At 40.7% G+C, this 27739-nt stretch overlaps 1 protein-coding gene across 1 annotated transcript in view; it reads right to left on the reverse strand.

The window, feature by feature from the left end:
- Positions 1 to 12373: 12373 nt before the first annotated feature.
- The window catches only part of ARSJ (arylsulfatase family member J), a 44617-nt gene continuing 29251 nt past the window's right edge, over positions 12374 to 27739 (reverse strand). The window contains exon 2 of the mRNA XM_069855100.1: positions 12374 to 15383. Within this exon, the coding sequence (XP_069711201.1) occupies positions 13982 to 15383 (1402 nt within the window). The 3' untranslated portion in view covers positions 12374 to 13981. The remainder of the gene's footprint in view (positions 15384 to 27739) is intronic.

The raw sequence follows: 27739 nt of genomic DNA on the forward strand, positions 1-27739 counted from the left end.
CAGGACTACTTTAAAAGCTGTACAATATATTGTGTAGATAGATTTTCTGTATGAGCAGTTAGTAGAGTGAAATCATAAATGGAAGAAACCACAGGCTGATTTTAACAGTGGCAGCGAGTGCTAAGATGGCAGAATTGGGGATACGGGTTCCAAGGTCTGCGGTGAGATGCAGGGAGAGAAGAACAGCACATCCCACCCTTTGAAATTGCAAGGCAGGCAGATTGACCCAAGTCAAAGGTAACAGAGGAGAGTTGCGATCAAGCACTTTGAAAGGGTGCAGGAAAGATTCCCTGCCTTCTACCAAGCATAATTTGAAAGGTAATTTACCCTATAAGGGCAAAGAGAATACCCGTCCCCCCTAAAGAAGCCCATATAGGTCTATCTAGCTATACTCTGTGTGCAAGGGGGAAAAAGCCTGTTGTGCTGTTTTAGAAAACACCCTTACACTGCTGTAGAAGGGATCAGGGAGATGCACTGGCTTAATTACACTGGTGCAAAACAACACCAACAACTGATACTGGTAGGAAATGTACATTTGGAACGGACCTAACAAGTGCAGTCTAACTGACCTTGAGGGAAGAGTGGAGAAATTTCTCTCCTAAAAATTAAAGTTCTTCATTTAATGCAACTATCCCATGTGTGCTTCGTCTGGATCAACTTCTGCAGACTGAAGGTAGATAGAAAAAGTCAGAAATAGCTCTCATTTTAATTTCTTTTCATCTATATTTAGAAAAAAATGTATATTGCTTTTAAGAATTTTACAAAACCATTTAAATAAAGTACATTTTGATAGAAGTTACTTGGGTCATTTTGTAGAGAAAATACTTTCAAGAAGATAAAAAGGTAATCTGGCACCCTTCTAAATTGGAAATCCTTTAAAGAGAATGAGCTAAACTCTTCCTTTTTCAGTAATTGTGCTACATGCAGGCCCATGTTGTGAAGACATGCATCGACAGACAATGATGATGGATGAAAACAGAAATTTTCAGTGGTGAAAGTCATGAGGAGAGGATCAGTGCATACCTTGGCTTTAATTTAGGAGTGTCCAAGTACCTCCTCACCTCAGTAGTTCTTGGATGAAGAAATAAATGCAGAAATTTCTGTAACGTCAGTTAACAGTGTTTACCTAAGTCCATTTTTCACTGACTCATCTCCACTCTGCGTTGCTACAAGCTGGCCTCTGCTTGGAAAGACAGCTTGGCAGGAAAAAGATTCCTCTGCTTGCTCAAGGTCTTCTTACTGACTAGCAAGGGCCAAGTTCTCTAGTGGAGCTGAAAACATGCCAAGAAGTGTAACTTGGTTTGTTTTTCTTTTCTTTCTCGGTCATAAAAAGGAGTTGCTGCCCTGCACCACAGAAGGTGCAAGTTAGGACAGTTCTGTGGTTCAGACTGGATAGGCAGAAGAGAAAAATACATGCTGGATGTGGCATGGCATATTGGACAACCCAGCTAGAAAAAACCAAACGGAGAATAGTTTGCTGATAATGTGAATGAATAAGAAGTCACTCTAATAGAGGAAGGGCAAGGATGCAAAAGAATGACAGCAAAGACCTCCAGAGAGGATATTACCAATAGTAAGGACTCCCCTGACACCCCTGCCCAGGGGTCTTTGTTTCCTCCTCCCCATTCCCCATTTAACTTAAAACAAAAAGAATTACTTCCCTCTTTTTTTTTTAAATAAAAAAATCTACAAGACACTCTAACGAAAAGTCCTTACTGAGATGAGTAATTCTTTGTTAAATTACAGCACCTGACGGAGGAGATTTTGCGTTTGGTCTTAGCCTAGGCACACCTTGGTGGGGAACACAAAGAATTACAATATGATCTGAAGGCTAGACTGTGACATTAGAAAAACCTATTAGGAAGAGGGTGCACACTTTTAATGATCTGGGTAAAATTAAACATTGAAACAATTTAGCAAGATTGGGGTGGATTTTCCATATGGTTTAACATATTTGTACTTAGACTGCTTCATAACATGGTATCTCGTGGCAAATTTGTAAACACAGTTTGGTAACACAGATTTTTGCTTCAACTTGCAGTGAGTGCATAAACAGATTTAAAATCATTAAAAGGAAGGCTAATGAAAAACAATTAAATCCCACTATCAGCTATTCTGGTAATCCCACCCCTTCTTCATACAGTACAGGGAGATCTCAAGCAATCTCCAAAAGGGCAGATTGGGTTAGAAAAGAAAAATAATATTCATAGAGATTTATAATTAAAGCCAAAGATTCATTTCCGTTTGAAACAGATGGTCAGGCAAAGGCATTCTGGATAATTTAGCAAAAGCCTGTGCTCCAACTAGCTAACAAAAGCACCGATTTAATCTTCCATCTAGTTGCACAGAGCAACCTGTTTATTGCGTATTATGGATCAGGAAATAGATGTGTGGCTTAAAAACTAACAAACACGCTTACAGGACCAGTGCAGATGCAGAAATATAAACAGCGTTACTGCTTTTAATGAAAATAAAGTAAAATTGCAAGCGAAGAGAAAGACAAAAGACTTATAAAATTCTAGAAAATAATGAGAGATTGAGAGCTGAGTGAGCCAGGAGAAACCTAACGTGATTTTTTAAGCCTCGAGGAGAGAAGGTTGCAGAGATACCTTAGAGCTGCCTTTCAGTACTGCGAGGGGCTCCAGGAAATCTAGGGAGGGGCTCTTGATCGGGGAGGGCAGGGACAGGATGAGGGGGAATAGTTTTAAGCTGAAAGAGGGGAGACTTAGGTTAGATATTAGAAAGGAATTGCTTCCTGAGAGGGTGGGGAGGCCCTGGCCCAGGTTGCCCAGAGCAGCTGTGGCTGCCCCATCCCTGGAGGGGTTCAAGGCCAGGCTGGATGGGGCTTGGAGCCCCTGATCCAGTGGGAGGTGTCCCTGCCCATGGCAGGGGGTGGCACTGGATGATCTTGAAAGTCCCTTCTCTCCCAAACCACTGTATGATTCTATATCACTGGGATATTTTAGTGGAAGAAGTGTTGGGTAAATGGAGTACATTTGATAAACAATAACATGTAAGTTTTTCTTTGTTTCTTTTAGGTAAACTAAGGGACAATAATATGACAGAGCACTGGGTTAGAGTATTGGATTAATAAATCTCAATGACTGCACTAGAAATGCTCTTCCATACCTTGGAAGGTCTTTGATCTCAGGAGATAAGGCACAAAAGAGTCATTGACAAGTCTTTTCCTCTGGGTATAAAAGTAAGTGTTGGTAACATTGCACTTACAGTGTTTTTTCTTCCATCTGCCCTCACCATAACAAACAAATTGCAGTTTTGGTTTCCTGCTGTCACATCTACCTTGGTAAATGGCAAAATGCCCATTTTAGCCAGTAATTATCCCACCTAGACCTGTAAATTTCAGCAATGACAAACTCTCAGGCCTGCCTTGTTTTCGTTATTAAAGCTGTTAATGCTTTCCAGCAGCACTGATCTCCTTGCAGCACAACTCTACTTCTGTTTCTATTTTCAGAAAGTACTTGGTGGAAAAACAAAAAATAGGGATCCTTGGGGAAATAATATCACTAGGAAATTACATATCGAATAAATTCTGGAATTAGAAGACAGTTCTACAAATATATTTGATGTTGTCATAGAGAAAATACTGCTCATCTTGTTGGATGCGGCAAAAGATTTTAGAATGCAAATTTTTAAGTTGGGCTGAGTGTTCCCCTACCCCCTGCTCCTCCCAACTGAGCCGTGGGCAGAGGTAGGAGGTGATTTTATAATGTGACCTTTGCCTTCCCTGCCCACTGGAATGATGATGAGAATATCCGAGTCTGCTCTTTTTTCTCCAAACTCTGTATTCAGCAGCTACACTGGGCAATTGAGGGGCTACCATGGTACTGCTGCACGCTGATTTAAACACTGCTGCTACGGAACTCCAGCAGAGCACACCTCATGAGGTGTTGGAGGAATGATGACCTTATGGTTTAAACATTAGACTGCAAGGCAGGACATCAGGGCTTTTGCCAGCCCTTGCCAATGACTTCCTCTGTCACCTTGGAACAACCTATGTCTTATTTTCTGTATGTAAACCAGGGATGGAAATACTGTCCTGCACTGTGAACTGTGAGGTTCGATTTAATAAATGCACAGAAACTGCTCGAACCCAAGAGTGTGAAGGAAAACATTGGGAGAAATACCTAGGTGTTTCAGTGAGGTGGAGTGAATTTCACTGTTCAGCAGTGATAAATCAGCGTGTTGCATGCAGAACTGAGAAAATCAGAATGAGGATTTGTCCATAGTGATGGAAGTGGAGCAGCTCTTTTATGGCATTGATTATTCATCTCATGATCTTCAACATGTTCTGGGGGGAAAATGCAACCACTAAACTACTTCAGTTATATATGCTGCTCTGACACCTATATTATAGGTATAACTGATCTGATTTAAAAGAGGGCAACTTAAACAGTGCCTGCCCTCTGGAATAATGAAATATGAATATTTACTTCTTAGAGGATGACATCCTTATTTTTCCTGAATTGGACCTTATAGGCATGGCTGCTGCTAGTGTATTTTGGGATATAAAATATAATTAAAACCCTTATTCTGTATCCTCTTCATGTTATACATTTTCCTCTTCTGTTTTGCACAGGGGCCTTTTAGAAGATGGCGGTAGATGTTTAGACAAAGAACGGAATTGCTATGAGAAAACATCAAATCCTCTTTCCAGGATAGTTTCAAACTTGATTATTTTTTTCTGTGTAAGAATAAGAAACAGCTAAGGACTAAAAAATTGCCTCACATGAAACAACAAAACCACAAATCTCAGGGCCAGTTCCCTTGCTGGGCTCCTTGGCTGGGAGTGCCATCCCGAGATACAAGCAGCAGGGGATGCTCTAGGCTCAGTGCAGCCTGCAGGGTAGAGATTGAACATCACAGTTCCCTTCCATCGCAAGAGATTTAGGCTTTCAAGATTCCTAGATGCCAAACTGTTTTCCTACTTGAACCAATCAACAAGTTAACATAACTCTGATAATACAAGCAGAGCATATACTGATTTGCATTAGTGGTGGCCACTTGATGGGTGTAAAATGTGGCTGTCCATGAGAAGTTATCATCAAAAGGAGATGCTTTCACAGAAAGCAGAGTTGGGTCCAGGCCATGCGAAATGACTGCAGACAAGATTTGCAGGTGACACTAAGACTACTGGAGTGGTATACATCGGGGAGAAGCAATGAAATCTATCTGAAAAATTCATAGAATTATAGAAATTCAGCCTCTTCAACAAAATATTTCACTGAAACCAACTATGGACCGATGCACAGAAGAACACAGAACAAAGGTGTACCAAGAGAATGAGTGGAGTAACGAGAAACCTTAAATCAATTTGAGAGTCACAAAGGACACGCAATTCATCAGAGGGAGAGTAGTCCTTTCTTCTCAGGAGGTGGTATTTCCTGGAATATTGTATTTACTTTCAATGGCCACATTTTTCATAGTCTACTGAAAAGCTGGAGAAGGTGTGTGAAAAAGCCTCAGCTCGAATTCAGGAATCAGAGAATGTGCCATATGATGATTAAGACTCTGAGGACTCGATCTGTTCAGCTTCCGAAGGAACGAAAGATTGCAATACAGACGCAAAATCATAAAACACCAGGTGCTAAAGGACTCTTAGTCTTGGGGATAAAGATAAGCTAAGGGAGGGTAGATTTAGACTGGATATACAGCAGACACGTTTTACATTGAGGGGGTGAAAAACAGGCACAGGTTGCCCAGGGAGGCCCCATCCCTGGAAATGTTCAAGGCCAGGCTGGATGGGGCTCTGAGCAATCTGATCTGGTTAAAGATGTCCGTGCTCCTGCTGGGGGGTTGGATTATATGACCTGTAAAGGTCCCTTCCAAACCAAAGCACTCTGTGATTCCATAACATAAAGCTGGAATCTGTAGCCAGGCAAAAAAATCCAATTAAAAAGAAGGCAGATATACTTTTAACTCATATATTGATTATTACAAGAGATTTACAATGGGAAGTAATAAATTCTTCATAGTTTTCTGCTTTAAATCAGAACTGGATGCTTTTCTTCCTGTTTATTCAAGCTACCTTCTACTTAAATAGAATTTACTAGGTTTGAGTAATGAACTGGGAATTAAATAAAAGTATAGGAAAAGGCAACCTGGCAAGCTTGTGACTTTAGCAAAACACTGTATATTTTACCAGTGTAAGCAGACAATACAGTGAGAACAGTTATCATTTTTTATGAATACAGCTGAGTATAGGATTCTGTTATATGGAATTTTTGCCTGTGTGCCTCTGAGGAACAATCACAACTAATCTGAGAACGTGACTTTAGCTGGACTTCAAGGACTGTCCTCTAGTACAAGTCCTCACGCTGGTGTTTTCTGGCATAGATGAAAAGGAAACAGATGTCAGTGAGATCTCAGCCTGCTGTAACAGAGAAAATCTTCCACTGATTTTAATATTCCCATTCCAAAAAAGTCATTGCATGGAAGTAAGAAAGTGATGGGAAAGAAAGGACAGGAACCAGAAAGGGTAAACTTGCTCATTATCTGATGGTAACTATTGGATCTTGGCATATTCACATGCTAAAAGGTTTAATGACTTTCCTGTTCATGACTTGGTAGCTGGGGCTGTGGAAGCCTGAGGAGAGCGGTGGGAGTGGAAGCAGCACAATGTGTTACTCCTGACACAAACCAGGCACTTGTTCTTCTTGTGCTGCCTCTCTGCGAGGGAGGTTTCCAAGCAGACTTTCATATCCAATGGCAAAAGCAAAATTAATCATTTAGCCTTTTTTCCTTCCAAAGAGAAGGGGTGGGGGGGGGGAAGAAAAATCTAGTGGCAGTAAAAATCTCAAAGAAATCATGTTTAAAGACAAAAGGTTGTGAGTTGCTGAAGTCATCTGGGCTGGAGGCCAGGGCCGTGCGCTCCTGCTGTATCTCTGCAAAGCCTTCTTTGTGGAGGTTAACATTTATTAACTGCAGAGACTTTGCTGTCCAACTGGAACAGAGATGATGTAAATGTAATTTTCAAATCCTCAATAGCTACACACAGAGTAAAAGACATAATTTTTTAAGTATGTTAGAAATAGTCTTGCTAAGAGATTGCAATTTGGTAAAGATAAACACCACCAACCAGAAAGCTCCAATATGATTTTGGAGCTTTATCAAAAAATGTCAGCAATAACTATATGCACTCTATGCAGAGCAATAAAAGGGAATGAAATCTGCTAATGAAAACTCAAATAAAACTGGAACCAATCACTAAATAGAAGGTAGGCTGTCAGTAAAAGACTTAAAGAGTGTTGGGCAAAGGTACGACATTACTTTGTACACACTTGGCCTTAAAGTTTTGCCAATATTCAGAGCTTTGAAGGTTGGGTCTTTTTTGAAGAAAACCGGATGATGATAAACTAAGAATTTCTTTAACAACATCAGTTTACCCTCCCAAAATGTTCCTTTTAATCAACTTGCAGTTGATTCATTCCCTGTATAACACCAGACACAGCTTGGTACTTAACATTTTCTTATAGGATTATGGTTCCCCTCCCTCTCTAGCCATCCTAAAAAAGAAAAACATATCTTGGTTTTCTAAAATGAATGAATTAGTCTATCACACTAGATTTTGGCAAATGTCTCCAAATGTACTGGATTCTGATATTAATGATGTCCTTCTCCAAACTACGCTCTATAAACTAATAATGAAGAACTGTTCTTACTTTTAATAATAGAATAGTTTGGGTTGGAAGGGACCTCAAAGCTTATCCAGTTCCAGCCCTGTGCCATAGGCAGGGACACCTCCCACTGGATCAGGGGCTCCAAGCCCCATCCAGCCTGGCCTTGAACCCCTCCAGGGATGGGGCAGCCACCCCTGCTCTGGGCAACGTGGGCCAGGGTCTCCCCCGCCTCACGGGAAACAATTCCTTCCTAATATCTAACCTAAATCTCCCCTCCTTCAGCTTCAAACCGTTCCCCTTGTCCTACCCCTGCACTTTTTAATTTAGAGCCCCTTTGTCTCTCTCCTGCCTGCAGTTCTGTGCTGGCTAATCTTGACTAGGGGAAATAAAGCTGCATTTGAAGGAGGAATAAACATGGCCTTGCCAAGTAGTTCTCAAAAGTGATCTTTTTGAGTAAACCCAGGGAATGACAACAAACATCATGGCCTGCACTTAATTTTAGGTGATTAAATACTTGACTTTTACTGAGCCTCCGATGTTTATAAGGAATTTTGAAAAAAATACTTTTCAGGCTATGTTGGAATGACATTTCAGGACCCTGTTCTCCACTTGTTATGGAAATTCACAACAACAGTCATTAATCAGTTCTGTTACTTCAGTCACAAGCTAAACTTTAGCAACATTGCCCTGATTATCATTGAAATGGAGGGAATTTATGAAACAACTTTTAACCATATCATGGAATATATCTTTGTTGCAACATTAATTCAAATCCAAGCACTTTGACCTTCTTTTAGGGTGTTAACTGTATTTGTATCTATTATTTATATCTATTTTATATTCACCTCTTGGCAGAGGTGAAAACAAGCATAATTCAGAGAAGAAAAACATTTTTCCTATTTTCACACTGACCTATGTTTTACACAACCCTTCCACTTCATCAAAATCTTGACTGATGCTCCACAGAAATGAAATTAAGTACGTTATTGAGTAATCTGCTAAACAGGAATGGAATGCTGAAGTGAAGCTTGTGATATCTACCTGCTAAACTAAATCATACGTTGGTTTTTCTTTTGGTGGGAATATGCATTCTCTGCTTGTTCTTCGAAATGAGAAAACAAAAGATTGAGAGCTGCAAAAGAAAGTGCACGAGAGTGCAGCTTGTTAAGTCACAAGTCAACAGTTATATTATATATTCCAGCAGCTTTCCCTGAGCTAATGTTCTCTTTTGGAAAAGGGGACCTGACATTATAGTATGATTTATACTTAGTGTAGTATGAAGTGAAATAGATTTTACTTGCTTTGCTAGAACATTACTGATAAATAATCACTGGGTTTAAAGCAGGATGTCAAAAGGAACCTGTAGTGGTTCTGTGAATGTTGTATACTGAAAATTACCAAGTATTTTTTCCATGGCTTGTGTATAATGCACGGTCATGGTCAGCAAAGGTGCAATCCTTTCTTCACAGATCTCCATAAATGAAAAAAAAGTCCTACAAAACATACCATGTGTTATTTTCTTCCTTGCTTTTTCTTCCTTCAGAGATTTTCTGAACCACCTTTGGAGAAGAAGCTGGTGGATCCAGCGCCCCTGTTTGCACTGAAGAATGCCCCTGGGAGGAATTCAGTATGTCCTTGTAGGAGAATTCAGACATACCCATTTCTTTTGTCTCATTGCATTGTGGAAACTACTCCTTATTCTTTGCCATCAACCGAATCTGAAGCTACTTCAAATGAAAGACATTTTAACAGCAAGTCTGTTCTTACTTTGTCCCCTAAATGCTGCAGCCAACTATGTGACCTCCTATGTTCTAGCCTTGGCTGCTGTCCTCACTTTCTGTGGCAGAAAGCTTTGTAAAAGACAACTTTCCAAATGTGGATGGCTGTGTAGAAGTGTGAGTGTTGGTTGCTGAATATGCAAGTGCATGAAACACAGAGAAAGAAAAAGCAGCAGTGGGATCACAAACCCCTAAGCACAAATGCTGTCCTGACGACACCACAGATAACACATTAAGGACAAGCCTCCATAGATAGAAACACGAGCTCTTTCATTAGCTAGAAATCCAATCAACACCCATTACTTCCAGGGAGAAAGAGAAATTTGTTGGGTTTAATGGCCTAATTCACTTTCCAAAAAGCCTCGTGTCCCAGCAGACAGAGGAACCTTTTGGATGTCTTCAGATGCTAATAACTTCATTAGCTATGACGCTAATAACTTCATTAGCTCACATTCCATGACTGAACTTCACAACTTTCCCTCACATCTTTCAACATGACCCATCTATCAAGACTGCCTCTTTAGGTTTACTTACCATTCTTCCTTCCACTGGTCTTTATCTGTAGCCAGGATAGTGCTTTTTCTCCAGCTTTACATCAAGCCAAATAACACCACCACCACCACCACGATAATAAAAAGTTAACGTGATAAAATTATCTACCCATTAGAAAAGTAATTGAAAAAGCTTTGGAATAAAATTGAGAAAACCTGAAGAGGACAACACAAATATTTTTCACACTTACAAGATTTTAAAAAGCAATTCAGCATGATAAACTCTGTTCAGGGAGCACAGATCACAAAGCTGTCTTGCTTCTGGTTTGTTGGGTCTTTTAATTTCTCAACTTTTTCTTTCTTCCTCTCTTCCCTGCAGTTATCCTTCTCATTCTTCCGAATGCCTCAGTGTGGAAATCATGATCCAGGATCACAGCTATCAACAATACATAGAAAAGGAAGAAGTATTGTCTCCTTGCTCAAGCTGGTCCGACCAGATCAGATTGCTAATCTCAGACCTGCCTTTTTCTTGCACCAATATAGCATGTGGATAATAGAAGCCTTGAGACAACTTAAAAATAATAAGTAAATGTTTCTCATCTTCCCTCCTCTCAGGCGGCTTTTTCCTAGATCTCATAAAAATGTGGGTAGAGAAAACAGTTACTGACTTACATCAGATATCAATTAGTTCTTAAGAGAGCCTTCAGAGAAATACCTCAGTAAAGTGCTATGTCTGCCCAGCAATTAGGGTGACTTTGGTTGTCCTTCAGGGTATAGGGCTGTGGCTTCAGTAAGACCAATAGCCTTGTTTGAACCAATTGCAGTGTTTACCTCTCATACCTCTCCCAAGACTGGGCATGTAGCACATTCTGAGACATAAATAACTTGTGAAATCCCGCTGCGAGAGTATACGAACCACTTACAACTCTGTAAACAGAAATTCAGGTTTGAGACCTAAACACTATCACCAAAATGTAGAGATCATTGTGTTGTTGAGTAACACATGAGAGTAGATAGGAACATTGCACCATGGTGTTTTCACATCAAGGCCTTTTCAGCAAAAGATTCAACAAGGCTTCCAAATTGTGAATATTTTCTAACCTACCCTAAATCCTACATTTGCCCTATCCCAGATCAGAGCAGCAGTTATAAAGAAATCAGCCTAACTAACAGCCAGGGCAGCTTTAGGAAACGTGCTCCCATTGTGTACTCTGTAAACACTTACTCTTGTGGCACATTTATTTAATACACAGGCATGCAAGAACTGATCCACTGCTCTGCTTTGCAGCGATTACTTTCAAGGACTCCCATTTTGCCTAAGAGAGAACAGATATAAATAATTATAGAACAAAATGTTTTTGGACAATAATGCTCTCTGCTAGCTTCAGTCCAATAAAAGCCAAAGCAACCATAAAACTTTCATGGAAAAGGGCAATCATTGATTTTATGAGGATAACACTTTAATACAGTGCCTTGTTTCTATTATGCCAAAAAAATTAAAATATCTTAGTCTTTTTTTTATGTATAGTTTAGCTTACACATCTAATTTTGGCCTCTTAAAAATGACTTTGGAAAGTCAGAAATGTTACTATTTCTTTCTAATGCTTAACTCAGTGCACAGCACAGGGGTATTTCAAACACAAACATAATGATTTATGTGTTAAGTTGTAAACTACACAGTATAATGTTTCAAAATCAGTTCCTGCTTCCTTGACCCCTCTGCTAATGTTTATTACTGAAATGCAGATTCTTTCCCAAGCTAAAAATTTACGTCATAAAGAGTAAATTTTATGACTTCTGTCCAACTGGGGCATATATTTAGTTATTGATAGATGATCCAGACTAACTTTTTCTCAAAGGTCAAAACCAACATGTATTTTCTCAAAGCCATGGATTTTATACATCACATTTTGGAGAATAATATCTCAGGATATTATTACTTCTTTTAAGAACATCAGAGGTACATCTAAAAAAAAGGTGAGAAATTAAAGAACATTCGAGCTCCTGATTACTCATTGAATAGTCTGGATCTCAACGTTCCTAAGAAAATTAATTAGTCCTCTTAAGGATTGCACAACATGAAAAATAACAGTGATGATATTAAACAGGAGTTGGGCTCAATTATCCTTGTGGTTCCCTTCCAACTCAGGATATTCCATGATTTGATGACTCTGTAAACACTTATGCAGATACACATCATCCTTTTCAAATTATAATTTATAGGTAACTATCCAAGAAGTCCATTTCTATCTTCTCCCCAGTGTATTAATTACAAAAGTAACTCTAAAATATGACTAACTTGTTTCTAAATGTTTTTTAAGGACAGATTCATTCTGCTTTATAGCTGCAAATACACCCTTTACCAGATCTGGCAGTGTATGCCCGCAGTGGTTTCTTTTCAAAAGAGGTCAGGGGGTGTAGGAGCTTTGAACATTATTCAGATTTTATTGTGCACTAACTTTCCAAATGTTTGATTTTTCAACTGTAAGTCATTTATAGAAACGTGATTTCTGAGTCAAGGGAGATAGGACTGAAAAGCATGCTTATTTTAGATTTTACATTATTTTAAAAGTTCTAGCTGTATAACAAATGAATCATCAATTTTACTTAGCATAATTAAACATAATTACCCCATATCTGCATATGTATTGTATCATTTATCACAGATCACCAAGAATATGCAGGCAGAACATCCATTAATCATCCATAGAGACACCTTGGAAAAGGGCAAGTTTTGAACCGTGTCTCGAATTATAGACATATTGGAAGAAGAAATTCTGTTTCAGAAGCAAAATGTTATAAAATCATCCGTGCACCAAAAATAATAGCAATAAAAAAGCTTACTGAGTTTGTTTAAAATAAATAAGGACAGCGTATCTTTGATGCACAAAAAAGGCAGACCACTTTTATGAGTGCCATAAAAATAAACTATTTTAATAGATACATAAATAAAAGGTTTAAAGTAGAATTTTCCCCTCAAACATAAAGATGGCCTAGCTTTGTACCGACACTGAAAAATATTCATGTGACCACTAAATTAAATAATCACTTTGTTACATTCAAAATACTTGGAGGCAAACACATAATGAAATGATGCACCTGAATCATTCTCGTTTCTCGTCCTAGCAGTGTACACAGTATTTTCTTGTTTTACAGTACTCTCAGGATACAGATCTGTTAAATAAAACTCTGAATGAATGAGTGGAAATAAAATTACAAATCAAAGGGAAAAAAAAACCCAAACCACCCTAGCACCCAAAGGGGGACCTTGCATCACCCACAAATGTTTTAAATGGAAGAGAAATAAGTATTGTGCTGTAAAATAAATTAGGTCTTTTTTATTTTGTTGTATATTTATCTTAAAGTGTTTAAATACTACATTCACTTTGGTGATGTCTTTTTGTCTCTGCCTTTTATAAATTATACATGGTGTGTGCTACCTGTTCATGTGTTGAAGATTAGCCTTCTGGTTTTACTATAGATGGGGGGAGCTTAGCACATCTGGGAGATTTTTGAAGTATTTCTGATTTATGCAAGACAGACAAAGTCTAATTCAAAGCAGCTTTCCTCCTATTACACCTTCCTCCCCGGCACCTCTAAAATATTACCCTGATGGCTTCATGTTTTTGCTGTGTTGTTTCCAAAAATATCATAGGTTGGTGACTGACTCACTGAGTTTATCAAGTTTTGTTTTTCCTTTCTCTCTATGAATCAAGTTTGAGAATATCTGCCATTAACACCTCCATACTCTCCAAATATTCCAACTAATATAGGCAAGGAACCATCATTTGTCCATCAAAAAAGAGTTTACTGAAATTAGGTGTTATTGCAGTTGTTATCTGGAATGTAGCCGTGATGGGTGAGCACCATTCGTCCCGTAGAGGAGAAAGTTTGTCACGTGCTTGTTTACATACACTCAAGACAGTGTTGAGATATTTTGTGCTGGTGAAATCAGAGAGAAAATTAAAAGATGACAACTTCCATCCTTAGTGCAGAACTAGCATTTCTAGTATGTTCCATCAGAAGTTCAAGTTGTGCCAAGCTGACCTAGGCTTGGTAAAAGAGCGTTTAGAGTCTATCCACCTGCAAGACGTGAACGGCAATGTAATGATTGCCCTTTTTTCCGATTTGCTTTTTTCTTGTTCTTTTTCTTCTTTTGCTTATTTGCACCTTTACTTTTATCTGATTTGCTTTTCTTGTCGTCCTCCTTAAACCATGGGCCCCAGACTCCTCCGTTCAGCTTCGGATTACTCCGAGGGTCCTTAGGTGGGTATCGAACAGGAACCGCTGTCTTATTGAACTGCGAAAGCCTCCGCAGCAACTGCTTGACTACATCTGGATACCTTGTAGAGAGGTCCACTCGTTCATATGGATCAGCAGTTATGTTGAAAAGCCACACTGTCTTGCCAGCTGACCACGAAACGCGTTCATTGTGCCAGCGGTTGGGGCCGGCGTTACTGAAGGCCTGTGGAGGTACCCAGTCGCTAAATCCTGGATTTCCCGTCAGTAGTTTCCAATGATTCACTCTGATGGCAGATTGAATCGCAGTGTTCCAAATCCCGTAGCCAGCTGCCCAAGACCCATTTTTGGCTTTGGTGTAAATGGGGTCAATGTTGTGTAAGATGTCTACCCGTGGAGAACGTCTGCCTTCGCTAATGGTTTCCCATATATCGTAGCCATCCAGCTGGATATCTTCATCGATCTGCCCTTCTGCCAGCGTGATCAAAGTGGGAAACCAGTCTGTGATGTGCACAAGCTCCTTACACACAGACCCTTTGTTTTTCAGAAGAGGGCTATGGACAAACCCAACAGCACGGATACCTCCTTCCCAATAGGTCCCTTTGCTTCCTCGGAGAGGCCAATTGCTTCCTCCGGCCATTGGCTGCCCACCGTTATCTGAAGAATATATGATAATGGTATTGTCATAGTAACCGTACTTCTTTAAAGCAAGGGTTACGTTGTTTATGGCTTCATCCAAACAAGCCAGCATCGCAGCATATCTTCGCCTGTTGATGTTATTTATCGATCGATAATGTTCAAAATACTTGCCTGGTGCCTGAAGAGGCGAGTGAACAGCCTGGTAAGCAATATATAAGAATATAGGTTTCCTGGGGTTATGAGAAGCTAAGATTTGTTGTACTTTTTGCGTGTACATCTGCGTTGAGTAGATACCGTTGTCGTGGTCCCAAGCTGCGTTGTCATTCTCGTACAGGTCATAGCCACATATCCCAGGGCTGTCACATTTGAAGTGGGTGTAATAGTCACCGCTGCCTAAGAGTGAGCCGAAGAAAGTGTCAAATCCCCTCTGTGTGGGCATGCATTCTCTGCGATAAAACCCCAAGTGCCACTTGCCAACCATGTGTGTTGAATAACCAACCTCCTTCAGCTTCTGAGGTAGCGTGACGTTATCCAGAGGTAAGCAGTTGGGCTGGGTCGGCCGTATGATGGAGTGCTGAAGGCCGGTGTGGATCTGGTACCTGGAGGCAGGGAGGAGACAGGCATCAGGTGGAGTGGGAAAGAAATGCTCAGGCCCTTACGCATGGATATCCACGGACATAAACGTAACAGAATGTATTCCTATGCATGCAGCAATTCTCGGGAAATATTTTGAAGTCTATACGTCAAAAACTAAAGAGGTCGTATTATTAAATCTGCTGAAACAGGAGAACAGCATCTGTTTCACTTCACAAGTGTTTAAGAGCAGTTCTCCCACCTCCTTTGGCCAGTGGGCAGCGATACTGAAGGAGAAACATGACACAGCAGCATCACACACTTCTCTCCCTGCTGGCCTCATTTCATTTCCTTGTAGCTGTGAGCAATGTCAAAGGATCACAGAGGCAATGTGCTGCCTGAAAACCATTATTTGGGCAGTAGCACTTCAAAGCCAGCTGTCCCTTATGTCCAAGACAAACCTAGAAAGCAGAACGATTGCATTGTTTCTTCTGAGCACAAACAAGTGCTACAGCACTGACTTTGGACCAGCTCTCATGGCGAGAACAATATCTAAAGCACCATGGTCTGATTTTGGTCATCCACCATCTGCTATGCACATGGGCTATGAGTGGGATTGCTAATATTATAACAACTGAGCGAATTGTCACCATGAAAATGATGGGGCCTGGTTCTGCTCTCTCCTGGAACACCTACAGTTCCACGCTCTGACATTTATCCTCCGAGTAAGCACCCTAAGTATGCATGGATGGCAAGTTCCCTGGCCAAAACTCAAAGATGCGTACGCAGTTATAGTGACAGCGGTTTATAAGTGATTGTGCAGAAGGAAGTGATAATTTCATCACTGGATTGGTTGCTCAGTAGTCATTTTCATAGCATCACAGAAACATAGAATGGTTTGGGCCAGAAGGGGCCTTAAAGATTATCCAGTTCCACCCCCTGCCATGGGCAGGGACACCTCCCACTGGATCAGGGGCTCCAAGCCCCATCCAACCTGGCCTTGAACACCTTCAGGGATGGGGCAGCCACCACTGCTCTGGGCAACCTGGGCCTCCCCACCCTCACAGGAAAACATTTCTTCCTAATATGTACTCTAAATCTCCCCTCTTTCAGCTCCAAACCATCCCTGCCCATCCTGCCCCTGCACTCCCTGATCAAGAGCCCCTCTCCAGCTTTCCTGTAGCCCCCTTCAACTACTTTCTGTCCTTGCCTACCTGTTCAATTAAATGTTTCCCTCCATGAAATGAGCTAGTAAAAAAACCCTACATATATAGGAACACAGATACTTTGATGCACTTTTTTTCCTCCACAGAAAGCTTTCACAGGTCCCCATTTAACAATGCTTATAGAAAATAAGGTGAATAAACATGTTTTTTACAATGCTTCGTAATTTGCTAGTGGTAAATGCATCTATAGCATATAAATATCCTGGACTTGGAGCACGTAACACCAGTATATTTAAAGGAGAGGATAATAAATCCTGCACTGCAGTCAGTCTATGTGTAAAGAATACATATGGCCTCCATATGAACAGAAAATGAATTCAGCATGGGCAGCAGTAAGTATCAAAAATCAAGGACAATTCCATTTATATCAGTTTGACATTAAAAAAAAAAAGTAACAGCACGTTGTAAACCAAAGACGACTTCTCTCCGAGTGCGAGAATAGATTGAATTCTCAGTCATGAATAGAACAGCTGGGTCTGCCAATACTGAGAATCTTCCCCCAAACCACTTCTTTATTATTTTGTAGTAGTAGGAGTTGGGCCTTCCTGACACATTCTATGGTATTGCCAATCTGATGGGCCTCCTGAGCTATCTAGAAAATTAAAACCACGAGGCTCTGCCTGTCCATAAATAGCTTATAGTCTGCTTTTATACGATGTCTTCCTGGCTAAGATCTTAGAAGGCACCATAGATGTCTTTAACGCCTGCCAATCTGCGATAATTGTGTAACTCCCATTTCATTCTTGAACTCGTTTCCACAGAACCAGAAGCTCTGGTCTAACTAATTTATTGCAGAAGCTTCGGGTGTTGTGCTGCTCTGCCCTAAGCTACACTGCACTCAGTACACTGCAGTGCTGCTGCTTCCCCTTGTCTCTCCAGCACTTTTTTGAAGCTTACCAGTTTCCGTTACCAGTTTGTGGATGCGGAGCCCTGCTACCCAACTGTCCCCAAACACACAGGCTGGTGCTGACACAGATGATAAGAATTACAGGTTTCTGCTTTTGTAGAAGAAATGTCATGCACACACATTTTCCCCATGGTTCCAATATAATATTCTTCTACTAAAACATGTAAAGCACAATAAGGAAACCCTGCAGATGAACGGCAGTGCCCCATAGTTTAGTTCACTCCATCTTTGAGAGTCCTCGGGGAATATGTGCACAAGATGTTTAATTTCCTTCCCTTTCTCTTCCCTCTGCCTTGTTAAACTCTCAGTAAATTCCCCTTCCTTGATCCAACAGAATAAGCCCTCACTCCCACCCTGCTCTTTTAGTAAATACCTTCTGCTTTGTTAAACTTTGACAGCCTCTTCTACCTTGAGATCAATCCCAGCTGGACAGTTTCTCCCTTGATAAGCTAATTTTGCTGGAAGTCTTATGTTGTTGTAATAGAGATCCTTCCACTCTCCTCTTTGATGCAGGAGATGAGCCAGGGGAAACAAGCAACAGAATTTGTGGGAAAACGAAGAAAACTGAGCAAAAGACAGTGATTCTATGGAATTAATAGCCATAGGAGAAGTATCTTAATACGTTTTGAAACTGTCTTTAGACTTTGCAAGAGAAGAAAAATACTGAACAAGGCAAAGCATAAAGGAAATAAAAGGCAGATGCTGCTTTTAGGGGAGTTCTCTAAAAGATAAACTCACCAGCCCACTAAGTGACGTGAAACATCCGTGAAATACATCCTATAGATTTCATCCCTTTCCACCACAAGACCAGCTGATTCTTTAGAATAAATTGGATGAATTCAATCTCAAATGTAGAAAGCAAGTTACGATCATGAATGGGCTGGAATTCATTATTATAATAACCACTAATGAACAGTTAAATACAAGCAAATGCTGACAGGCCCCAGGATCTAGTGTTACAGTGTTTCAGACTTTGACCTTTACAGATAGTATTTATGTAAAGATAATAGGCTGATAATATTCTGTGTAAAGTATAGGGGCTCCAGATTTGTGAATACTTTATACACACATACTACGCTTTCTGTACTCCTACAGATTTCCAGATCATGGCTGTATCAATTAGATGCCCGACACTTGAAATTTGAAACACGGAACTAAGTAAAATCTATGTAAAATATTCAGCATACAAAAATACTGAGAAGTAATTTATCTTGTCTACATGGCTCTTCTTTGTGCATTTTCTACTCTATTTTACTATTGGGGAAGTTGGTCAGATGTTTACAGAGAAAACATCGCAATAAGGGTTCCTGCTAAAGCAGCTGTTTAATGCTAGTGGACTGTTCCACCGCTTTGTTTACTTGTTTGTAGTGGAAACTTTAAAGCAACAGACTCCTAGAGGGAGTAACTTGTTGACTTCACAGGTCATTTGCTTCATTGATGCCAAGAAAAATATTCCAGAGGTTACTTAAAATAAATAAATAAACAAATAAATCCTCTGTACTGAGTTTGAGCTCATAAGTTTGAGGTTTCCAACATGATTTCCTTTCCTGTTTTAATCTAGAAAGGCATAAAGCTAAGCTGGTGGCTTTTACGTTACTCCTACCTTCAGTGTCAAGATGCAGAGACCATTAAGTTATTAAAGGCCGACTGCACATTCAAGCGCCAGCGTCTTTGTGGACGTAAATCACCGTGGGGACACTAAAGTCAATTTGACCTGAGCTTGGGGAATGCATTAACATTCGGAGGCTTAATCTCCCCCTTCTGATGTCCTTAATACAGCTAAATTAGTTTCCCAGTTCTCATCTGGAGAGCAAACCAAAGCGGAGAAGTGGATCAATGACAGTAATCCTTGCACATTTTCACTGCTATTCCCCTGAAGCAGAGAGCAAGACTTAAGGTCTGTAGAGTAGAAGAAATTCTCCTGGCATGCCTAGCATCCCCACAGCCCTTACGCAGTCTTAAAACATCTGTAGGACAAACCAGTTTTCCTTAAAAAAGCGTCCCTGAGGACTTTTCTGTTGAGTATTTTCCCCCTTAACTTCAGGGTGGGTTCTGCACTGAGAAAAAAGCTGGGATGTTTCTAATTTCACAATGTGCCTGTTCAAAACTATTGATTTCAAGCTTTCATAATTTCAAAATTCTCCAGTAATTGTCTTCAAACTGAGGTTCTTTCAAGGCTCATTGAAGATTAAGAAAAAAACACAGTCTGTCTCATTTCAGGAGCCTTTTCTTGCACAGTTCTAGTCAGTACATGTGGAAAATGGGTTTTTTATTATGCTTGTATAACTCAGGATAGTTAAAAAAAAAATTCTCAAGTTTTAAACTCCAGCCTGGGATTAAGAAAAGAATATTTTGAATTAAAAAAAATCATTTGCCAGAAGGACCTGCAAACACTGAAAGCACTGAGGCATGTATGCTACATTAATTAAAGTGATCTCTATTGATGATTATGAATATCCTTGTTAAAAATAATAAAATACAGCAAATAGATACCAGTCTGGAAAACAGCCTTAGAGACTGCTAAAGAACAGGCTTTGATGTCTTATCTGAAACTGTTTGTCCAACACAATAGCTAGAAATACACCCATCCAGTTCCACCCCCTGCCATGGGATCCCACTGGATCAAGCTGCTCAAGGCTTCGATCAGCCTGGCCAACACCTCCAGGGATGGGGCAGCCATGACTTCTCTGGGCAACCTGGGCCAGGGCCTCCTCACAGGAAAACATTTCTTCCTAAGTTCTCATCTCAATCTTCCCTCTTTCAGCTTAAACCTCTTCCCCCTTATCCTATTCTTTCACTCCCTGATCCAGAGCCCCTCCCCAGCTTTCCTGTAGTCCCCTTAGGTAACTGGAAGGCTACTAGAAGGTCTCCTCAGAGCCTTCTCTTCCCCAGGCTGAACAACCCCAACTCTCTCAGCCTGTCCTGGTACAGGAGGTGCTCCAGCCCTCAGATCATTTTCATGGCCTCCTCTGGACTCTAACGAATCCATGTCCTTCCTGTGCTGAGGATTCCAGAACCGAATGCAAGACTCCTGATGATGTCCCGTAAGAGTATAGGAGCAGAGAGGCAGAGAACAGAGTAGAGGGGGGCCTTTGCTAATTATCACTTATCATGCTTACATGAGAGCAAAAGCCAGCAGCAGGCACCTCAGCATTTGTTATGCTACCAAGTTTAACATCCATTCCATAGAAGGACAGGTGAGCTGAACTCCCAGCAATCACATTCCTTCAGTATCGATGATCTAGGGCAACTGTGTACAAGTCCATGTGATGTTTTCTAAGCGCTAACATAAAAGTGTTGATTTACATGCAAAACAGTCTATATTACTCAAAAAAATATCGATATAGGCAGCAACAATCTTAGAGAGCCTTGAGCCTATACTATATAAGTTACAGTTTGTCTTTCAGAAATAGCAGCTATGCAGCAGTGCGGGAGAAAGTTTTTTCTGCCCTAAATTCCAGATACTTGGTTCCAAAGTAAAGTTACAGCTGCAGCTTCAAGTTTAGAGTTTAAATAAGGAAGTGATTTCAGCCAGGTAGCTGGCTGAACCAGGACCAAAGTAAGCAATCAAAGTTTGTGCCATGAACATAGGTGATGCTATAGGGATGAAAATAACTCTCAAGCCAGCTGTGCAGCATTCTGTCCTGGTTAAAATTCTGAGCAACCCTAAGGAGCGAAGGACATGCTTTCCACATTTGAATATGATTTTCACAAAACATACCCTTCTGCTGAACCACATGAATTAAGGGTAGAAAGGATGCATTGTCTTATGCTGCCTATTTTTCTACCTGTGCGTAAGATATCCAGTACATCTACAATACTCATAGAGCCATAGGATGCTTTGGGTTGGAAGCCACCTTAAAGCCCATCCAGTTCCAACCCTCCTGCCATGGGCAGGGACACCTTCCCATGGATCAGGGTGCTCAAAGCCTATTGTCTCTGTGGTTTGAATTAGAGATGAAATGCTTTTACTGATATATGCGAATGATTCTAGATCTAATGAAATACTTCTCTGAGGTGGTGGCTGCATCGTTCACAGAAGAAAATCTTGTATAAAATGGAGGTGTGAAGATTTATTACCAGAGTATGGAAGCAATTCTCACATCCTTCATAGGATATGAGATATGGATGGAGGGTTCAAAATAGCTCTGCTGCAGCAAACGACAAAAGAATATTATGCCACAGCCTGACCAGCACTCCTTAATGTGTTTTAGAAATTTGTGGGAGGCAAAGCCTGTCCATTTTCTGAAGCAGACATGATTTCTCTTGTCCCTATAGGCCTGGTTCCCACCTACTCAACTGACCTGAATGCATGTCATTGCCTCAGGTTTCCAGCTTTCCTTGGGAAAGGAACAGAGGCATATGGGCAGGGAAGCCTGAGTGAATCCAAACAGGCACCTCAGAACATTTTCTCTGCTCAAGTCTTCTGTCAATGTTGAAGGTATGCCAGAAAAACATCTATGAATGTCTCATTCACCCCTTTTCATCTTCTAGATTATAGCATTATGATTTTTGGACGAAGGTGGGTTATGAATACAGATAGATCAGAGAAGAAAACAGAACATTAGATTAAATATGAACTCTAAACCTTTGTGGACTTTCACTGTGTCTGCCCACATAGAACTGAAGTTTTTGCATGCAGACATGCACACATTCATTACATACACACATTCATTTCATCTTCAGCTTCTTTGAATTTTTATATGCTTATAAATCAGAGCAGAAATATATCCACTTCTAAACCAACTGTTCACATAAAAAGCCTAACTCAAATTATTTACTGTTTCATCACCCTAGCAGGGCTACTGCAAACATTTCACTTATAGGATTCTGAATCTTGCCCTACTTTCAAGTTTTTTTGTGTGGCAGTGGTGGTGGTGTTTCTATGGTTTTAAATCAGGTAAGGTTCTTCCATCAAATACAGGAAAAGAAAAGACAAGTAGCGATTTATTAATGGACTCATAATGTCACAGGTTTCATTCCAATTACCTTTTTCCGAGGACCTACAGGAGTTCAGGTATCCTTGTTTAACAAAATGCCATTTAGATTTTGATGCATGAACTCAACCTCAAAATCACTTGGAAAGTCTGATCTCATGCAAAACCTGACATCCAGTCATTTAAATAATGTCCTTACATCACCATATTGCTTATACTGACAATGGACTTCTATCATTTGGCACCTAGAAATGCCACCCAGAGTTACATTAACAATAATAAACATTTACTGATAGCAAGAACTGGATAGACTTCAGTGAAATCCTTGTAGTGGTCCAGAAGCCCCGATACAATGATGGGCCCTGGGGCTCAAGAGCTGGAGAACCAAGCCAGAAAATGTTGCTCTTTGTGGCTCTTTATTCTGATGAATTTGGCATCTCAAGGTCATGGATCTGTTGGAGCAAGTCCAGAGGAGGCCACGAAAAATGATCTGAGGGCTGCAGCACCTCCCATACAAGGACAGGCTGAGAGAGTTGGGGTTGTTCAGCCTGGAGAAGAGAAGGCTCCAGGGAGACCTTAGAGCAGCTTCCAAGATCAAAAAGGGGGTCCAGAAAAGCTGGGGAGGGGCTTTTGATCAGAGAGTGCAGGGACAGGATAAGAGGAAGTGATTTTAATCTGAATCAAGGGAGATTCAGATTAGGTATTAGGAAGAAATGTTTTCTTCTGAGGGTGGTGAGGCCCAGGTTGCCCAGAGAAGTGATGACTGCTCCATCCCTGGAGGTGTTCAAGGTCAGGTTCGATGGGGCTTGGAGTAAACTGATCCAGTGGGAGGTGTCCTGGCCCATGGCAGGGGGTGGAACTGGATGATCTTTAGGATTCCCAACCCATTCCATGATTCTATGATATGCACAAGCCCTACTCTGTATCTTCCCAACTCCTGCTGATGTAACTGGCATCCCAAGAGCGAGGCAGAGCTTGGTGAACTGCAGAAAAGAAACTTATCCCTAGAGTTCCTTTAAAGGAAGAATTGCTGCCTGTGGAACTAACCTGGGAGAGAAAAGAAACAGCAACCTTTAGCTGCATTTCCTAAGGGTTACTCTCCCTGGATGCAGAAGCCGGCTAGCACAGGGGAAAATAAAAATCATACAATGAAACTCAAGCAGAGGTTTCAACATTAATTCACCCCATAAATTAAGCTGTAATTAGTATTTTCATACACTAATTCCTACTTTTTAGAAAGCATTATTAAACTGGCAACATATCTGCTACCAACCTTCCCTGTCACTGAGACAATCTATCTGCTCAAATGGGAGGGCAAAAAGGATAAAGGAGAACGTGGGAGCCGGCGGCAGCTGGAATGCATGTGTGGATACGTAGCTATTGTTTTCTTTGCTCCGAGTGCACTGCAGCTGTGGAAACAGAACACAACATTTCCAACTTTATCACTGACTGTTATTAATTTACAAAAAAAAGGGGGGGAGGGAATGTGTGATTGCATAAATCAGCACTCTCTGTTTCATGTCTACATGCAAGCTACATGAAAACAAGTTGATCAAATACTTCACATGCCAACCACAAACACTGACATTGCCATCAAATTCTGGGCTCTCAGCAAAAATAGATCCCATCGGATATTGCACCTAATCAACAAGTTACAAGGAAAACTAATGTTCAGCAGTGAGTTCAAGAGTGTACTGGAGCTACACTGGCAAGAAGAGATGTTCACATAAACAGACTATCCCTGCACATTTCTTAGTTGGCAAAGGAAACCCAAATCATTATTAAAGGATTAATTTTTTTAGCCCTGTTTCAGTCATTATTACAAGAGGAAAACTAAAGAAAATGAGATCAATGGAGTCTAAAAGCCATAAATTGGCATGTAGAAGAATTTCCCCTCGGGCACTTCAAGAACTGGTCTGCAGACCCTGTTGCAAGCACTGCGCAAGGCTGGAGCAAGACCAGCATGTCAGAACAGGGACATGGCACACACCTGCTTGTAAGGGTTGTTCTTGGTGCTGCAGCATGTAATTCCCAAGCACTGAAAATGTGTAAAAGCAGCCTTTATCTTAACCTGCATGTTCACTGCTGGGCTGGAGAGAATACCATCTCAGATACTGTTCTATCCTGGACCAGCTGTTCTTAAAGATAAGGTAAATTTCAGCATGTTTCACTGAAGCATTTTGCCTAAAACAACTGATAAATTGGTAACAACAGAGGCATTTTTATATGGCCAGAAAAATAAAATTGCCATGCACACATGTGAGGTCCTGGCCCAGGCTGCCCAGAGCAGCCGTGGCTGCCTCATCCCTGGAGGTGTTCAAGGCCAGGCTGGACGGGGCTTTGAGGACCCTGATCCAGTGGGAGGTGTCCCTGTCCATGGCAGGAGGTGGAACTGGATGGCCTTTAAGGTCCCTTCCAACCCAAACCATTCCATGATTTTACATGAAATGATTTTTGGCCAAGAATCTCGCAGCTGAAACTCATAATTCTGTGACAGTTCAGAAAAATGAGTTAATCTTTATGGAAGATGAATTTATTCAGTGAATGCATCTAAGGGACGACTACGATTCATTATAGAGTTGCCTTTCAGAAGAAGACATCTTTCATACAAATGACTTACTTGATAGCAGTCCTTAAGGTGGCAGCCAGTTATTTTCTTACCTTACACTTTAATTAAAGAACACATTTGATCATTTCTGAATTAATATTGTCCTCATGTATTACTCATATATCCAGTATTTAGAGTCTACATTAATCTAAATGCTGTAAAATGACCTTGAACTGACAGCAAGAATGACTGAGGACAAAATGACAAGATGTAAAACATAGGTTAACAGCTATAAAATCACAGTTTTATATGATATCATTTGAGGGAGATAATTGCTTTATAATGAAATAACTGAATGATATTGAAAATAATCAGGATTATTTGGAGCTTCGGAGACATCTCAAGTGTTTTAGATACCTTCACACAACATCCAAACTGCATGAAAGCTATAGTATTGTATTAATCATTGAACAACTACATAAACAAACCACTTCTAAGTGTGACATTGGGGAATGTCAGAATTCCATTGTTTCATGTAGAGTAACTATATCATAGGCCATTAAGTTTCTTTTGAAAACTTAGATTAGTCTTTAAGATTCTAATTTAAAACTAGAGATAAATTATCACAGAATCACAGAATAACCAGGTTGGAAGAGACCCACCGGATCATCGAGTCCAACCATTCCTATCAAAATTACTATTGAGAGTATCCTAATCAAGTGGTCATGGCCAAAATTTCTTCTTAGTATTTATAATATTCATATTATCCTGCTCTATATGTCTCAAAGTACCTAATACAAAAAAGAGAGAACAGATTCTAGCCCCCTTAATACATATGTAGCCACTTAAAAAGAAGGCTCAATCACATCAGTTTCAATTGAATACTCTTTTAGATACAATTTTGCTTAGTGTCATCAAAAAATCAAAATGAGTCCCTGAATTAATGGATGAAGCTCCTTTTCTTGCGTAGAGATTTATGGTGAATGCTGATTAATTAATAAATATTCTTGGATGATTATTTCTGTTTCATCTCAACTTTGCTATTCTATTTGTTCTGCTTAATGCTATTGCATAACATTATTGTATAACATGGACATTTGCATCAAAAGGGAGTTGTTACCTCTTCCTTCATCTCCCATAGATCACACAGCAATTCAACATAGCAGGATGTCCACCTAAAGCAATGGGAATTCATAGAATCGTATAACGGTTTGGGCTGGAAGGGACCTTAAAGCCCATCCAGTTCCACCCCCTGCCATGGGCAGGGACACCTCCCACTGGATCAGGGGCTCCAAGCCCCATCCAGCCTGGCCTTGAACACCTCCAGGGATGGGGCAGCCACCACATCCCTAGGCAACCTGGGCCTCACCACCCTCAGAAGAAAACATTTCTTCCTAATATCTAATCTGAATCTCCCCTGTTTCAGCTTAAAATCACTCTCCCTCATCCCGTCCCTGCACTCCCCGATCAAAAGCCCCTCCCCAGCTTTCCTGGAGCCCCTTTCAGTATTGAAGTCCTCTCTAAAGCGTTCCTGGAGCCTTCTCTTCTCCAGGCTGAACAGCCCCAACTCTCTCAGCCTGTCCTCATATAGGAGGTGCTCCAGTCCTTGGGTCACCTCCATGGCCTCCTCCAGACTCACTCTGACAGATCCATGTCCTTCTTGTGCTGAGGACTCCAGAACTGAATGCAGGGCTCCGTCGGAACATTTCTGTTTAAGGTTTAATTACACCTTTTGAGACACTTGTCATTGATACTGCTGACACAGTGATTGCCTATTAAACGATAAGCTGTTCTTCAAAACTGAAAAAGCAGGGGTGTGCGATCCACGCGATTCACTTAAGCAACACACAGATTGCAACGTCCACCCAGGCACCTCCTGTTTAGGATCTTTAACACTAGCATTCTTGTCGTCAAAGTAATGATGCCCTTCACTCTCTCTACAGGTATCCCGGGACAGACACATGCCAGAAATTGCTTCGTGCCACTCCTGAATTCCTGCTAGAACTGAAGGAATTTTCAAAAAAAAAAGCTACAGCCCTGATAATATGAAGAACAGCTTTATCTGGATTGAAGAGAAATGCATTTTGACTTTTCACCAACACAGATAGTTCTGTGGGCTGACATATACTGGCAACAGCAGTGGCAGTGAATCATTAGCACAAGGAATAACCTTCACTTGAAAGAGAGGGCTGGGAGCCAAGAGACATGCGTCCCTCTAGGTTCTTGCATAGTTTTTTGCCTGAGTATTGCAACTGACCTCTAATTCTTTTGTCCTTCTGACACTTCCATATTAGTTTCTTAGCCTTGCACTAAAATCCATTTCCCAGAACTGATCACCACGTGCAAGTCCATTTCTGATTATGACAATTGCTGGTGTTGAAGGCACCGTATGCAGTTCCCCAAGAAACAATCTATTAAGATGACGAGTATTTTATTAACCTGCATCCCAGATGAAATGTTCCTGATTGACAACATGGGGAAATGAAACATCTTTGTTTATTCACATGGGAGATTCAACATGGAAATGAAATGCTCTTGCTGCTGCTATCTGAGTGGATGAGATGTAGGTGTGCTTCTGTAGGAAAGGAAGGAAGGAGTGGGGAGCAGCATTTCAGGGCTGCCAGTCATTTATGTGACAATTTTAAACTAGCACAGCAGAGATATCACATACTGTATAACACAGCAAAAAAAGGAAAGTAAAATGCCTGCATTCAAAGCACGATGTCTTTCTTACTTTAGGGATTTTCATATTTCTGGAAAGCAA

This window comes from Phaenicophaeus curvirostris, chromosome 4 (genome assembly GCF_032191515.1).
Source record: "Phaenicophaeus curvirostris isolate KB17595 chromosome 4, BPBGC_Pcur_1.0, whole genome shotgun sequence".
NCBI lineage: Eukaryota > Metazoa > Chordata > Aves > Cuculiformes > Cuculidae > Phaenicophaeus > Phaenicophaeus curvirostris.